This window comes from Cottoperca gobio, chromosome 12, assembly GCF_900634415.1.
Source record: "Cottoperca gobio chromosome 12, fCotGob3.1, whole genome shotgun sequence".
Lineage (NCBI taxonomy): Eukaryota > Metazoa > Chordata > Actinopteri > Perciformes > Bovichtidae > Cottoperca > Cottoperca gobio.
Genome location: NC_041366.1, coordinates 17,730,575 through 17,746,120, shown reverse-complemented (window position 1 = coordinate 17,746,120; position 15,546 = coordinate 17,730,575). Strand labels below are relative to the sequence as shown.

At 43.3% G+C, this 15,546-nt stretch overlaps 1 protein-coding gene across 4 annotated transcripts; it reads left to right on the top strand.

The window, feature by feature from the left end:
- Positions 1–237: 237 nt before the first annotated feature.
- Positions 238–14,978, top strand: sec31a (SEC31 homolog A, COPII coat complex component). Of its 4 annotated transcripts, XM_029444575.1 has the most exons (28): positions 279–508; positions 1,554–1,633; positions 2,374–2,497; positions 2,587–2,785; positions 2,881–2,976; positions 3,456–3,596; positions 3,727–3,869; positions 4,011–4,110; positions 4,229–4,390; positions 4,612–4,764; positions 4,862–5,092; positions 5,187–5,261; positions 5,345–5,386; positions 6,239–6,820; positions 7,254–7,494; positions 7,807–7,985; positions 8,101–8,227; positions 8,380–8,525; positions 8,951–9,124; positions 9,431–9,712; positions 10,053–10,154; positions 10,703–10,805; positions 11,219–11,542; positions 12,332–12,387; positions 12,478–12,726; positions 12,843–12,962; positions 13,055–13,126; positions 13,469–14,978. In XM_029444575.1, exons 2-28 carry the CDS (start codon positions 1,555–1,557, stop codon positions 13,646–13,648), a joined length of 4,482 nt encoding a protein of 1,493 aa, XP_029300435.1. In that variant the 5' UTR covers positions 279–508; position 1,554; the 3' UTR covers positions 13,649–14,978. The 4 variants fall into 4 exon arrangements, with proteins under 4 accessions (XP_029300438.1, XP_029300436.1, XP_029300437.1 ...); XM_029444576.1 differs by lacking the exon at positions 10,053–10,154 and having other exon boundaries at positions 277–508; XM_029444577.1 differs by lacking the exon at positions 11,219–11,542 and having other exon boundaries at positions 278–508.
- The last annotated feature ends 568 nt before the right edge of the window (positions 14,979–15,546 follow it).

Genomic DNA, 15,546 nt, shown 5'->3' with positions numbered 1-15,546 from the left:
TGCTAGCAGGGGGTGAATAAGGTAGTTCATAGACAGGTGTAGGCTACACAACTACGGTAGCATAGTTAGCATTCTAGCAGGGGTAGCAGTGTACACAATGTAAAACGGTAGCTAGCATTGTTAGCATGCTAGCATGGGGTATATATGGTAGTTCATAGACAGGTGTAGGCTACACAACTACGGTAGCATAGTTAGCATTCTAGCAGGGGTAGCAGTGTACACAATGTAAAACGGTAGCTAGCATTGTTAGCATGCTAGCAGGGCTAGCAGTGAAGACGTCCCCCGGAAGTTGTTTTTCTTCTTCGTGGCAGGAGGAGACTGTTGCTGAGTGCCACGTTGATGGAGACCAGTGGGGACGTGGAAATCTGTCTTGAGTCTGTAGTCGGGACCCGGTAGCCCCTTCTGTTTTTACAACTCCTAATTCCGAAAGAGGAACCTGTACGGGCGGAGGAGTGTTTGTCACCTATTTTATGTGTGTGTTCACGTAAGAGGGAGCAAAGAAGGGAAGGTAAGCCGCCTTAGTGAAGTAATAAGATCTATTCCTGAGTGTGTTACTGTCTTTCCACTGTTATATTTTGCAGGCAGCTAGCAGGCTAGAACATATTCCCTTTAGGACACGCTGTACCGTGTCCTTGTAAAGCATGTATAAAAAAGTGACAGTAAACTGCAGCCCAGTCAGTTTTCTGCATTTTTATTAATTTCTTCTTCTGCTGAAGTTTCTTAGTTATTGCCATTGCTGTGTGGCTTTTAACTGGTCAATCAGCTGTTAGCTTGCTGCTAGCTTGTTCTGTACTTTTTGTTTTCCTAGTGTTAAACCTTTGAATACAAGAAGTACGCCGACTAGCTCCCCAGTTTCTTGAGCGGCAGATAAAGCATTTTTTATGTAATTTCTGCAATACAGCTTTACAATGCAGTGCTCATGTGATAATTACTGTCAGTCCAAGTAGGCCTTGTAACTACTGTATTTATTACTGTCGCGGGGCTGAATGGTGACAAGTTACCAACTATATAAAAGTGTAACACCATTACCATATGCATTGTCTATTGTGTCCCCTCCTAGCTTTAAACCATAGTTTTAAATGTGTATCTTAGCAAAGTGCTTACACTCCGTTGCCAGTTCATTAGGTACAGCTAGCTAAAACTAATGCAGTCTAATGCAACAGCCCTGCAATAAATCCTCCCTGCATGAAGGTTACAAAGTTTTAAACTTTATTACAGAGATTGATTCAACTGTACAGTTATTTTAAAGGATATGTTTCTATTATTTTGCCCACTGAATTTATATCAACAAGGGTAGACTAAATAACAGAATCACCTCTGAGCCAATATAATTCAACAGCACCATGCAAGTATGCACGGCAGGAACAGAGCGACCAATAACTCAATCTACATATGGGCATGCAAGACTTGATTTAATGCATAACATAATGTAAATAGCATACAAGCTCTGTTATTTATTGTGCTTCTTGCAGAAACCACATGGAGAGAAAATAAAACAAATATTTACAGCATGTTCCTTTTTTATTTTTTTTAAATGTGCACTTTCTTTCCAGGATGAAACTTAAAGAGATCAACCGCACAGCCATCCAGAGCTGGAGTCCTGCACAGCACCACCCCATCTACCTTGCTACAGGTATGAGCATGCAGCAAACACCGGCACAGGCCTGCTGCAGCTGCCGCCGTCTGGTGTTTTTTTTGAGAAGACATTATATAATGTTTGTCTTCCAGCCATTCATACAGCCACCAACTGATCTGAGTCACAGAGCATACTCCTCAGTAGTTTGACTTTTTGGCCCTGAATTTAATAGGATTTTACCACTTTTTTTAAACCAGGGGTGCAAACAACAACATGTATAAAAGTGCCTTTAATTTAGTCTGCAATCACTTTCTCACCAATCTTCATTATCTTCATTTTATGCTTCCATTTCAGCCAATTTAGTACTATATCATCACTATTTATATAATACATACATACATTTATTAGATTGTTGATTTACTTTAATTGGTACAGTAGATATTTAGGGTTTCTCACAAATAAAATGGTACTTTTAAATTATTATAATTACATATGTTTTTGCAGGATATCCTATCACTGACTAAATTAATTTCTTTACAAAACGAACACTATGGCAGGTGTAGGCTCTCTGATTGGCTGTATCTGCTATGAGCTTACTTGTTATTAATCATGTGATGACTTGCTGCAGTTAGTTAGTGTCTTGATAAATGTGTCTTTTTCTTCACACTCCTTAGTTTGCTCTTTAGAGCTTTATAAAGTGTCATTTTAGACGTTTGATAAGTAAGAGCCCTGTCAACAAGGGAACATCATGTATTATGTGACACAACACCAAATATTTCTGTGCTTTCTTTCTGCAGGAACATCAGCCCAGCAGCTGGATGCCTCCTTCAGCACCAATGCCTCCTTGGAGTTTTTCGAGCTGGACTTGACGGAGCCATCTCTGGACATGAAGTCATGTGGCACCCTCTCCTCCTCCCAGAGGTACTGATATCTGCCGACTACACTTGACTTTATTTTCCGTTCAGTGCAGCTGTTCATAACACATGTGTTGTCCTTCTTTCTCCCCACAGATACCACAAATTGGTATGGGGTCCCTATGGAATGGACGGCGAAGGTAACCCATCTGGGGTCCTTGTTGCAGGAGGCGATAACGGCAACGTCATCCTGTACGACGCCGCAAAGATCATGGCTGGAGAGAGCGACGTGATCATTGCTGAGAGTGACAAGCACACAGGGCCAGTGAGAGGTCTCGACGTCAACCCGTTCCAGGTATGATCCGTTTACAGTGTCTGAATTTAAAATCATGTGCACGGTTTAAAAACAAAGGCAGTGACTCATTTTGTATTTTGTCCTCTGTGCTGCAGACAAACCTGGTTGCATCAGGTGGGAATGATTCTGAAATCTATATCTGGGACATGAATAACTTTGGCTCTCCAATGACACCAGGACCTAAAACTCAGGTAGGTTTCTTTACTCTATTAACGGCACTAAACATTTGTAAATATCCATAATTCATTTAAATGTAGTTACTGAGTCAATATGTGAAGTTCTTCTTCGTGGGAAGGATCATTTGACTTAATTCTTTGGTCAGATGTCACCATAACTAAGTGATAATGACCGTTAGGGCTGCACTATATTGGAAAAAATTGCTTTTCTTCTGCGCTATGAAATGATCCAGTTACCTGTTGACGACAAAGTACCTGTTTGGGGTCAAAATCAACCTTTCTGTTGCCGAATTATATCAATACTACCGTGCAAGATTTCATTATTTGTCAAGCAGCAAAAAAGTTGTTTTACAAAATAGATAAAAAGAAGATGTATTGTACAAACATTGAGCAGTGTTTTATATAATCTGTATCATTTCATGCATCTAAATAATGCAGGTTTGTAGCAGGTTGGATGATTGAAAAATGACAGAGCTCATGTTTTTGTCTTAAAGCCTCTGGAGGACATCAGCTATGTGTCGTGGAACAGACAGGTCCAACACATCCTGGCCTCTGCCAGCCCCAGTGGACGAGCCTCAGTGTGGGACCTCCGCAAGAACGACCTCATTATTAAAGTTAGCGACCACAGCAACAGAGTACGTAGTTCCTTCTGCACCCAGATAAAGTCTTGAACAAAAAAAACAATGTTGAGTTTTCTTTCAATCCTTTTGGTTTCGTCCTCTCAACTTAAACTGTCTTCTTTAATGTGCATGTCTTTGTTTACAGATGCATTGCTCCGGGCTTGCTTGGAACCCAGAAGTGGCCACTCAGCTGGTCTTGTCCTCGGAGGACGACAGACTGCCGGTCATCCAGATGTGGGACTTACGTTTTGCTACCTCTCCTCTCAAGATTTTAGAGAATCACACACGGTAACGCATCTGTTAAATTTGTCGGCAGAGCAGCATGAAGCTTTCTTTTGCAGCCGTAAATTATAATTTTAATTCCTTCCCATAATCCCTTGAAAGTTATGTCACTTTTTAAGTCATAACTGTATTGTTCTTTATAAACAGGGGTGTCCTGTCCATCGCCTGGAGCTTGGCTGATCCCGAGCTGCTCCTGAGCTGCGGGAAGGACAATAGGATTCTGTGCTGGAACCCAAACACAGCCGAGGTAAACATTTGCTATAAATGTTTTATTAACACAACCAAAGTAAAAAAACAAAACAAAACAAAGACCTGTTCCATTGTTGTCCCTCTGATGTAAGTAAATCATCTGTTCGATTCCTCAGGTGCTGTACGAGCTGCCCACCAACAGTCAGTGGTGCTTTGACATCCAGTGGTGCCCCAGAAACCCCGCGGTGCTGTCGGCTGCAAGCTTCGACGGACACATCGACATCTATTCCATCATGGGGGGCACCAACCAGGCGCAGAGCCAGAGACACGCTGACCAGGTGAGATTATGTCCGCTATGAACAGTTGGATAAGAAGTAATCTTGGATAGATGGATACTTTATTTATCCCGAGGGAAATTCAGGCATCCAGTAGCTTAAAACATGACGTACAACAATTACCCATCATTTGGCAAATTAGATTTAAATGAGTAAATTAGATTTTTTGGGCAAATCTGGCATCGTGCCTTTGTGTCTGACTTGACTCTGGGTGTCTGTTTCAGATTAGCAACTCGTTTGGGAACATGGATCCTTTCGGTACAGGGCAAATCTTGCCCCCGCTGCAGCTGCCTCCGACTCCTGCTACTCCAGTGACAGTCAACCCCCTGAAGAAGCCGCCCAAGTGGATCCGCAGACCTGTAGGAGCCTCGTTTGCTGTGAGTCCCGTTTCTTCTATACTTTTCCTCATACCTGAGGATTGAGCTTCGCTGTTTTACCGTCTGAAACGTTCTTTTGGCTCTCGTTCACTCCTAGTTTGGTGGGAAGCTGGTATCTTTGGAGAACACAAAGCCGAACCCGCAGCAGCCTCAGCAGCCCGCTTCGCACGTTGTACACATCAGCCAGGTTGTTACAGAAACGGGCTTTTTGAAGCGCTCCGATCAGCTGCAGGCCACTCTGAGGGGAGGCAGCTTTGTGGATTTCTGCCAGGAAAAGATTGATGGAGCAGAAAACGAGTTTGAAAAGACTCTTTGGTCTTTCCTCAAGGTATGAGATTCAGAATCTTGGAAATGTATAATCTTCAGTAAATAATGCTTTCATTCTTGAAATCGTTTGTTTGATTTATTTTGTTTGTTTTCAGGCTAATTTCGAAAGCGATATCCGGAGCAAGTACCTGGAACTTCTCGGGTACAACAAGGAGGAGCTAGCGTTAAAGGTGAGCTGTATTTTCTAGGTTACTGTATCACACTGTAAGTCTTGAAGTACATCTTGTGATACATGTGTCCTTCCTGTTGTCAGATTTCAGCAGCACTAGAGGAAAAGCCTGCTGAACCTCCACAGGTAAGTTTGTTTGGAGCAATTAATCATTTAAAGAAACACCTCGACATTTTGGAAAATATGTTATAATGCTCTCATATCTGTCCAGTAAGCGTTAGTGAGGAGACTGATGGCTTAGTTCAGCATAAAGACTGGAAACAGGGAAACAGCCTCACTGTCCAAAGTAGTGATGCTGATAACAACTTTCTTTGAGGTATAGGGTACATTCAGTGTTGATTTATATCCTGTATGTTACACTGAACATACTTCCACACTCTTCCCTGTGGATGTGGGCCGTCTTGGTGAATATCTCCCTCTCTGAGGTGTAAATGAATCGTTTGTTCTCACATCTGTTTCCACCGCTGAAGCCAAACATGACGCATTGAGGCTGGTTAGCCGCAGGGTTGTGCAGCAGTGTGGGTGTGTCACTAAATGAACCATTGGTGTGATGTCATGTTGTCACTTTAACCCCTCAATATAAGTACACTTTATATTTCACAAATATTTGTTTTCAGTCCGAGCTGATCTTGACATTTGAAGTCAACTTCATTTATTTCACAAGAGCTAGATCCAAGAAGACGGAAGGACTGTGCTTTGTGCTCGACTTTGTTGCAGGAAACACGCGCTATCAAAGTCCCCACAGAATTGCTTCATCCATGTAGTCGGCTGTTACACAAACTCCTGCGCAGTTAGGTGTCCGTGGTTTCATTGTTTACACTTACTTTCTTATACCAAAGATGTTTTTGACCCGTGTCCCAGGGCAGCGAGAGGAAGGGATATTTACTTAGAATTTTACTTTAGGTTCATCATCACATATCGAACACATCCTTCCACACAGTCCCTGACTCTGAACCCTTACCGTCCCTCAATATTCAGGTGGAGGTGCCCGCTCCAGCCAGCCTGCAGCCTTTACCAGACCTCAGCCTCATGCCGCCTGTTGACGATCCCGAGGCAGTGTTCGACATGATTGCCGCCGCAGTCGCGCCGCCTGCTGAAACTCCTGAGGCAGTATTCGACATGATCGCCGCCGTAGTCGCGCCGCCTGCTGAAACTCCGGAGGCAGTGTTCGACATGATTGCCGCAGCAGTCGCGCCGCCCACTGATAATTCAGAGGCAGCGTTCGACTTGATTGCCGCCGCAGTCGCGCCGCCTGCTGAAACTCCAGAGGCAGCGTTCGACATGATTGCCGCCGCAGTCATGCCGCCTGCTGATAATTCAGAGGCAGTGTTCGACTTGATTGCCGCCGCCGCGGTCCCGCCACCTGCTGACAACCCAGAGGAAGCGTTCGACATGATTGCTGCAGCAAACCTTCAGCCAGCAGCCACGATGGAACTAGACTCCGTTCTTGACCCTGAGACTGAAGAGCCAGCAGCGGCAGAGCCAGAAGACGCTCCTACCAGCCAACCAGACGAACATGCGGACCAGGTTCTCTCCGAGGAGATCCCCTTGGATGAGGAGGTACACTTTCATCACGGCACAGTTTCATGGATGCTGTCTTTTAGCCCAGTTGAATGTTGACACGTTTCATCGCATATAGACGCTGTTAAAGGCCCCGCGCACCACAGTAAACACAAATGTTTTTATTATTTAAAGGACCTTTTGTGTATCAAGTGCTCACAACATTTTACCTTGAATTTGTGAAGTAGACACTCAAATATATTATATTAATGGATAACCAATGTTCTGCAATAACTGCATAGTGTTTGGACATGAATAATAATATTCACACCGACTCTGACATTTATTCATGTCTGTTGAATATTGTATAGACACATTAACACCAACAACTGGACTGGTTTAAGGATTTATTAAATAAGTCTGTATCTTGCAACACATGGGGAAGGAGAAGAGTAAACTTAAGACATCACAGGATGTGTTTGTGGTGTTTCAGGAGATTGCCGCACCAGTGGAGGAGGAACCCTGTCCTGCTGAAACCTCAGCTCCAGTCGAGGAGCCTACTGAGGTTCCAGCTGCTGCTGCTGCTGCTCCAACTCCTGCTGCTCTAACTCCTACTACTGCTCTAACTCCTGCTGCTGCTCCAACTCCTACTCCTACTCCTACTCCTACTCCAACACCAGCCCCAGCTCCAACTCCAGCACAAACAGAAGGAGTCAGTCTCAGCATCAGTCAAGGTAAGAACTCTTTCGATGTTTCATGACACGTGTCATTAAAAGCACAGAGAAAATGAGAAAAAAAGTCAACATATTTCAACATTCTCCTTTAGCTGAGAATGAGCTTCTAGGCTCCACACAACAGACATTACCAACACAAGTGTTCAGGATCATATTAACATTCAAATTGTAGTTTATGTACGGGAGCATTTTTTGAATACGCTGCTCTCGGTTATGTTGTGGAAACGCTGTGAACGCACCAACATCCCCTCAGCCGGAGAGACGAGCACATCAGATGTGGTTATAGCGTTTGGTTATTTGTTTTCCTGCCAGATGTGGACGGGCTGATCACGCAGGCCCTGCTGACCGGAGACTTTGAGGGAGCTGTGGAGCTCTGTCTCCATGACAACCGAATGGCAGACAGCATCATCCTGGCCATCGCCGGAGGATCCGATCTCTTAGAGAAGACCCAGAAGAAGTATTTTACGAAGACGCACAGCAAAATAACCAAGGTAACAACGAGATCCAGAGTTTTATGAAGTGAGAGTTTATTATTGATGATATAACCAGTGGTGGAAGAAGTATTCAGATACTTTAAAATTAAATGTACGTGTGTTTGTCCTGCAGCTGATCAGTGCAGTGGTGATGAAAGACTGGCTCGACATCCTGAAGACGTGCGACCTGCAGAACTGGAAGGAGGCTCTGGCTGCTGTCATGACCTACGCTGAGCCGGAGAAATTCTCTTCCCTCTGTGGTTAGTTTAATGGTTACATGCATGTTGCTGTTTGATAGACCTCACTAGCCCACAGTGTGTTTGAGTTTCATCACTGTCTCTCCTTTCATCAAACATCATAGTCTCTCAGCTGTGAATTTGTGCTCTTTAACGGAACTGGTCTCGCTTGTTAGACCTTCTTGGGAGCAGACTGGAGGCAGCAGTGGATGCCAGACTGCAAGCCCAGGCCTGTCTGTGTTACATCTGTGCTGGAAACGTGGAGAAACTTGTGTCATGCTGGACCAGAGCACGACACGGACACTGTCCACTCTCTCTCCAGGTGTGTCTCTTAAACCTGCAAAAACTGATTTCTTTGGACACTTAGAGGCAGCATCTCCACCATCTAATGAATGCAAGTCCAATATCCTCTCTGTTTTTGGGCTCTACCAACTCCTGAGCGTAATACAACAGCGATGTTGTATTACGCTTCCAAACCAAGGGAAACTAGAGTTGTTGGAGACAAAAAAAGAATGAATATTGAGCTTAAATTTGTCGGGTGGTTAGAAACATGTCTCCAAATGAAGCCTAAAGTTGCTCCGTGTCTGCTGGATGTGTGAATAGCCGCGATAAAAAATGTATTAGGTGATTTAATATCTCAGTGTTGTGGTAACATTTTGTTTCTGCTCCCAAGTGACCAAAATAAAGTCTGTAAAGGCAGCTTTCAATGTTTGTCATGCTAATGTGATCTGTGTCTCCATCCTTCAGGACTTGGTGGAGAAGGTGGTGGTGTTGCGGCGTGCAGTAGAGCAGACCCAGCGCTCTGGTCCCGCTGCTATTGGCATCCTGCTGGCTGAGAAGATGAGCCAGTATGCCAACCTGCTGGCCTCCCAGGGCAGCCTGTCCACCGCCATCACCTTCCTGCCCAACAACACCAACCAGGTATGAAGCAGGACCGGGCTGCACCTGCTATTTGTAAAACCATGTACCGTGGAAACCGCTTATATGGATAAAAATGCTTGAGACGGAATCATTCATAACTACAAGTGAATGATTTAAACAGCAATTGTATAGGAAGTGTCATTTTGGGTCTTTTCATAGATGACGTGGATCTTTTATTTTTTATTAGGATCAAATGTTGTTTTTGTTTTACTTTACTCCCTTGATACTACTTTATATTTAATTTAGTGTAAAGTGTAAACAAGTTGACAAACCTTCTAAGTTCACCTTCTCATTCTGACCGTACAGGTTTCCGTTCAGCAGCTTCGTGACCGTCTCAGTCGCGCTCTGGGGCAGCAAGTGGCAGCCGCTCCCGCAGCTCCTGCTGCTCCTGCAGCTCCGGTACAAACCCAGAGAGTTCAGTCTCAGCCGCCTGCCCAGACTCTGGCTCGGCCTGGCTCGGCCATGCCCCGGCATCCGTTCACCCCGATCCAGCCCGCCATGGTGCCTCAGCCCCGTGCAGCAGCAGCTCCGGTGCCCATGCCCACATCTGCTGCCGCCGCACCAGCTCACCCGCAGTATTACCAGCCAGTACGTTCCACAAGTTGTTACCGTTCTTCACCTGGTGTCTCTTGTGTTTCATAACATTTCATATGTTCTGCTGCTCATTTTCAGGTTGTAGTTACAGGTTGTGAACATTAGGCTGCTACTAAAACTGTCAAATGTTGAAGAGTAAACCTGATTATATTCCATAAGACATTCTAAAGGATTTGCATTTAAACAGATTACGTGCTGGATTTTTGGAGTTCTGGAGTTTTGTCTCTGTAATTTGAACCCTGGCTCTAATTCAATGCGCGTGCGCTATGGTGTCCCCCCTCCCCTTCCCCCCTCCCTCCCCAATGCTGCGGCTGTGTGTCTCTGTGTGCTTCAGGTCAGGGCTGCCTCTACTGTCACCTCCTGGAGTAACCAAACTCCCACAGCTCTCCCCAATGTCCCTCCTCCTCCTCAAGTAGGCAGAGCCTCAGAGCAGCAGGTACACTGACCGCCCACCCAACCTCCACACACACACACACACACACACACACACACACACACACACGTTTAATAATCGTTGCACACAGACTACCTTAATGCTTGTTTTTAATGATCGGATCAATGCCTGATATGCTGGTTTGTCTGTGGTGACGCCTCTTCTCATAGCTATCCCACTTCCTGTTGATGCTCGGGTGTTTTCTCTGTGACCTGTGATGCATGCTCCACTCGTTCTTTCATTTCTTTCTCTTGTTGCATTTCAATTATTGTGATTTCACTGTCCAGACATCACTCTTCACACTGTCAAACACAGCTCTGACATGCATGCTGTTCCTTGTTAGCAAACACAATGCTACTGAACTGCAGACGGTACATGAGTTTTATGTGCAGAAGAGCAGACGAGCAAATTTGATGCAGGACTACTGACCTTCACTCGCCTGTTGAAATGACAAACCTCTGTAGTTGAGCAGCAGAGACGGTTATCAGTGGATACTTCTCTATCTTTTGTTTTGAAATATGGTTTCAGATTTCTTTCTGTGTTTTTTGCAGGTGGAGCCTTTAAACCCCATGTACGCGATGCCCCCCTCCTGCTCAGATGCTCCATCTCCAGTCTCATCCACTCCCGCATACATGTACTCCCATCAGTACCAGCGTAAGTGTTTAACATCTTGGCTTCAGAAATAACTCTTTGATGAAGATTGAAAAGCACGTTTCAGCCTGGAGTATAAGGTCAAATGTTATTTGTAGGAGACGGGTCTGCAGGGGGCACATGAGCAACATACAACCTTTTTGTTCTGTCTCCTTTAAAACACTGACAAGCATTTATTTTTGTAAATGTTTGACTCTGTATATCACTAACAGAAGATGAGAATGAATAACTTCTCAGTGTGTTTATCTCTTTGCCTGTTGAGACTCTTGTAACCTACAAGTTAAACATAAAGCGCTTCAGCATGCACTGTGCTGTAACTGATTAGTACTGCTCTGTTCTACTGCATGATCCTGTTAGTACAACATACAACTGTGCTTCTCACTAACAGCATGTGTTGTATCCTGTGTGAATCCCAGCCTACCCCCAGGTACACCAGTACCCACCTGGAGCTGGGGGGGCGCCTTTCTATCAGCCTCTTCAGTACTCCTCTGCTGCTGCCGTTCCTCCCGCAGACCCCCCCGGCTTTCACTCTCAGTACACACAGCCACAATCTCCGGTCTATCCTGGACAACCTCCCAACAGCCAGTGCCTGTCCTCCTCTCCTTCCTCATATACTCCTTTCTTTCCGACCTCCTCTTCCTCCTTTTCCGCTCCTCTGCCCTCCGGAGCATCTTTCCAGCATGGCGGGCCAGGATCTCCTGTGTCGTACATGCCTCTTCCTCCGCCGATCGGAGTCCCAGGTACACAGCTGAGCCCCGCCTCAGGTCTGCAGCCTCACAAACTCACTGAGCCTGTTCTCCAGGACGACTTAGACGAGCTTTAGCTTCTTACCTACGAGGATACAAGACAGAATTACGTTCTCCAACAATGATCATATGAAGATGTAAATAAAAAAAGTCTGACATAAAAGAGGAATATAATATGATATAATATAATACTGTGGTGGATAGTTGTACAGTAATGGTAACATGTATAGAGTACAAAGAACAGGTTGTAAACAAGTGAGCACACATGCAGAATAATGCTGTGATGGATAAACTAAATTAAATCTTACCAACAGTATGCAACAAGAATAATGATAGACTTTAAGAGTGTTTCATTAATTAATTCACAAAAAGCTAGTATAGCAATTAAATCAATTAAATTTGCATTCTAATGAAACATTAGTGAGTGGAAAGATTATGCAACAAAATCTTAAAATTTGCCATTTTATATTTTTTTATTCTCCATTTAATTGATGAATTAATGAATCATTTTAAAATAATAAATCATGTTAATTATCTTTTAAAATGTATTTTTTGGCCTTGCATCAACCCATGTGTCAATCATTTGGCTTTAACACTTAATATGAAGCTGCAGCTTAGAGAAAACATCTTACCTTTAAACAGATTCAAGCTAACTTTCCCCCTTACTTCCAGTCTTTGTGTTTAGCTAAGCTAACAGCTGTAGCTTCATATTAAGCCTACACTATGCCGTGTCCTGGTAGTGTGAGACTGAGTGAATGATTAGGAGTTTGTTTTTCTCTGTAGGGCCTCAGAATGGCTGGAATGACCCTCCGGCTCTGAGCAGAGCATCAAAGAAGAAGGTAAGTCTGCTGACGGAAGTGTGTTGCTGCAGTGTGTCAGTAAAGACGGTACACGGTATATAAATATATATAAATGTGTTCATCTTTCAGCCAGTTGCAATGAACTACACCCCTCCTATCCCCATCACTGCGCCCATCATGGCGCCGCTGGGCGCTGACTCTCAGGCTCAGCCGGTGTCTTCTGGAGCCCATCAGGTTATGGGCCAGGGCCCGCACGGTGCCCAGGTCCACTACTCGGGCATGCAGCAGCACCAGCACTCTACTCCACCCATGAACCCTGCAATGCCCAAGACCAGTATGGAGGGCGCACCAGGAGCACCTACTGGAGATGTTATACAGGTACAGCATATAAAGAAACAACGTCTTAATGTCTTGTTTCCTCAAACAACAACACATTCTTAGTCCTTTACAGATTAAACTTCTTCTAACAGTCTCACCCTGTCTAACCCTTTCAGCCACTGCAGTCCATCCCTGCTGAGAAGATCATGAAGAAGCCCATCCCCGACGAGCACCTTGTCCTGAAGACCACATTTGAGGGGCTCATCCAGAAGTGCTTGGCTGTAGCTATGGACCCTGTGAGTCCACCTGAAGGCGTTAACAGTTGAATGTACCTCTACTTAACAAAGTTAATCATTAGACTTGTAATCTCTGTTTTATCTTTTCACAGCAAACTAAGAGGAAGCTCGATGATGCCAACAAACGTCTGGAAGCGCTCTATGACAAACTGAGAGAGCAGACCGTGAGTAACCCGAGTGACTTGGTTTCTTGCACTATGACGAAGAAGAACATTTTAAACGCCTTTGACTCAAGGACACCTAACATACAGAAAACAAGAAGAAATGTTATTTAATGTGAAACGTTTCCTTTGTTATTTCTGTCTGTGTCGACCGCTGGCACGTGTACAAAGCGAACCTCACAGGAAATACAAAGAGATTTAGGATAAGAACCCAAAACATATTGTTGCATGAGGCCAAAATCATGACACAGATCGAGACAGATTGATACTCCATCCTGCTAAATAACTGTAGAAGGGTTACACAGGATGCTTCTCACCAACACTTTCTGCTGTTCCTCTCTCCAGCTCTCTCCCGCCATTGTTGGGGGACTTCACAACATAGCCAGGAGTATAGAGTCTCGATGCTACACGGAGGGCCTCACCATCCACACCCACATAGTCAGTAACAGCAACTTCAGCGAGACGTCAGCGTTCATGCCCGTGCTCAAGGTGGTGCTGACGCAAGCCAACAAACTCGGGGTGTGACCGGGCAGAAACTCCTCCCCGAGTCTTCGGACGACGGAGGGTGAGCGGTCGGTGGTCGAGCTCCATTTTGTGACTCGGAAACGCAAATGACGAAGAATTCTGAGATGTATGAAAAAATCCTGTTAAATTCTTCTTTGTGCCATTCATGTTTTCTGACGCAACCCAAACACAAGCCATGCTATCAGTCGCACTCGCTGGTGAAAGTAACTTCTGAGCTCACAATGAATAAAGGGCTGGAGTCTAATTAATAATAAGCAAGCAACGCATAGGGAAGGCGCAGCTTTAGCATATTGGATATGGAAATAAATCTAAATATTTATATGGAGTTTATAGACATCGAAAGTAGGAAAAGCAACTGGAGATTCAGAAATGTTAAGTGAATTTCTATCTACTTGTGTTGAGATGATCAAAATAATTAGTATGTTTCAATTTCAATGATTGTGGTATTAAGCGCAGGCTGCTGATGTAGCAGTGCAGCATGCTTTCTCACAGCTGCGCTTCACGCAAGAAATACAAGCTTGCTTATCTTTATAGTCTTTCGATATTTGTGCACTACACTAATGCTCAGATACCTTTCTTAGAATCGTAAAAACGTAGAGTTTTCTCTTAAAAGTACAAAATCTTGCTTTATTTTTACATGTAAATGCATCGTGGTCTGCATGCATTTTGCACCGGACCTGCAAATGAAGCAGTTCAGAGAAGATGGAGACAGAATGTGGATTAATATTAGAAGAAGAAGAAGAAGAAGAAGAAACTGGGCATTAGATTTTAAAACCAGTAATTCCATTTAAAAGAATTTAAAGCTAAATTGAAGATTTTTAATGTACCTAATAGGACTTTTGTTAGTTCTCTAAAACACTCTTCCTGCTTTTACTGGCTTACTTTCACCACGGGTGTCACTACATACAACACATTGGACCAATTGTCAGTGTGGGATATGTCACTGCAAAGCAATGCAGTCCCATTTGTTGACGTTTTAATGTTTTATTTCATTTTGTTAATTCTTGTTTTCAGTGTAATCATGAGGCTCAGCAGAGTGCAATGACCTTTTTTTTTTTTTAAAGAGACTGTGCTTTTATGGAATTTTAAAGTATGCATGCTTAAACAAATGCTAACAGTTGTCTTTAATGGCATTGGAGGTAATTATCGGCTAATGAATCAGACCTCAGAGGGAAACTGGAAGGAGACTTGTACTTGATATTCATTCCAACTATGATGAGGACTGAAGTCTGAGTGGTCAACCTCAGTTTATGTTGTTCATAAAGGAAAACAAGTCTTTGTTTAAGATTGACTACATGCAATATTTTCAATAAATAGTATTTATTTACAATATGATGTTTTCTTTCTTTTAAATTACAAATATTTATGTTTAGAAGACAACACCTACAGTTCATCTCTGCAGGCACTAAAGTCTTAATTATTATTTTATTCTAAAGTTTCAGATTTAAGCTAAAGTTACTTTCCATTTATCCAGTGGTGGGATGTAACCTAAGTACATATACAAACCTTTTACTCCACTAAACAGCTTTAGTTAATAGTTACTTTGAAGATTCTGATTATTAATACAGAATATAAATGATGTTTTATTATAAATTAAGCTACCCAGCTGTATATAAAGTCACATTAGCGCCACCTTTATCAGCCACAACATTAAAGTGATGAACTCATTAATGCATAATATTCTGAAATGGGCTTATATAATGAATACTTTTACCTTTGGTAAAGTATATATTTAGAGTATTTTCAGTGTAATATTTGTACTTTTACTCAAGTTAATTATCTGATAATACAGGTATATATTATGTTACCACATTTCAACTACTTTTATGCAAGTACTGTACCTAAGTACAATTTTGTGTTGTACTTTACTCTCATTTTATGCTACTTTACACTTTTAC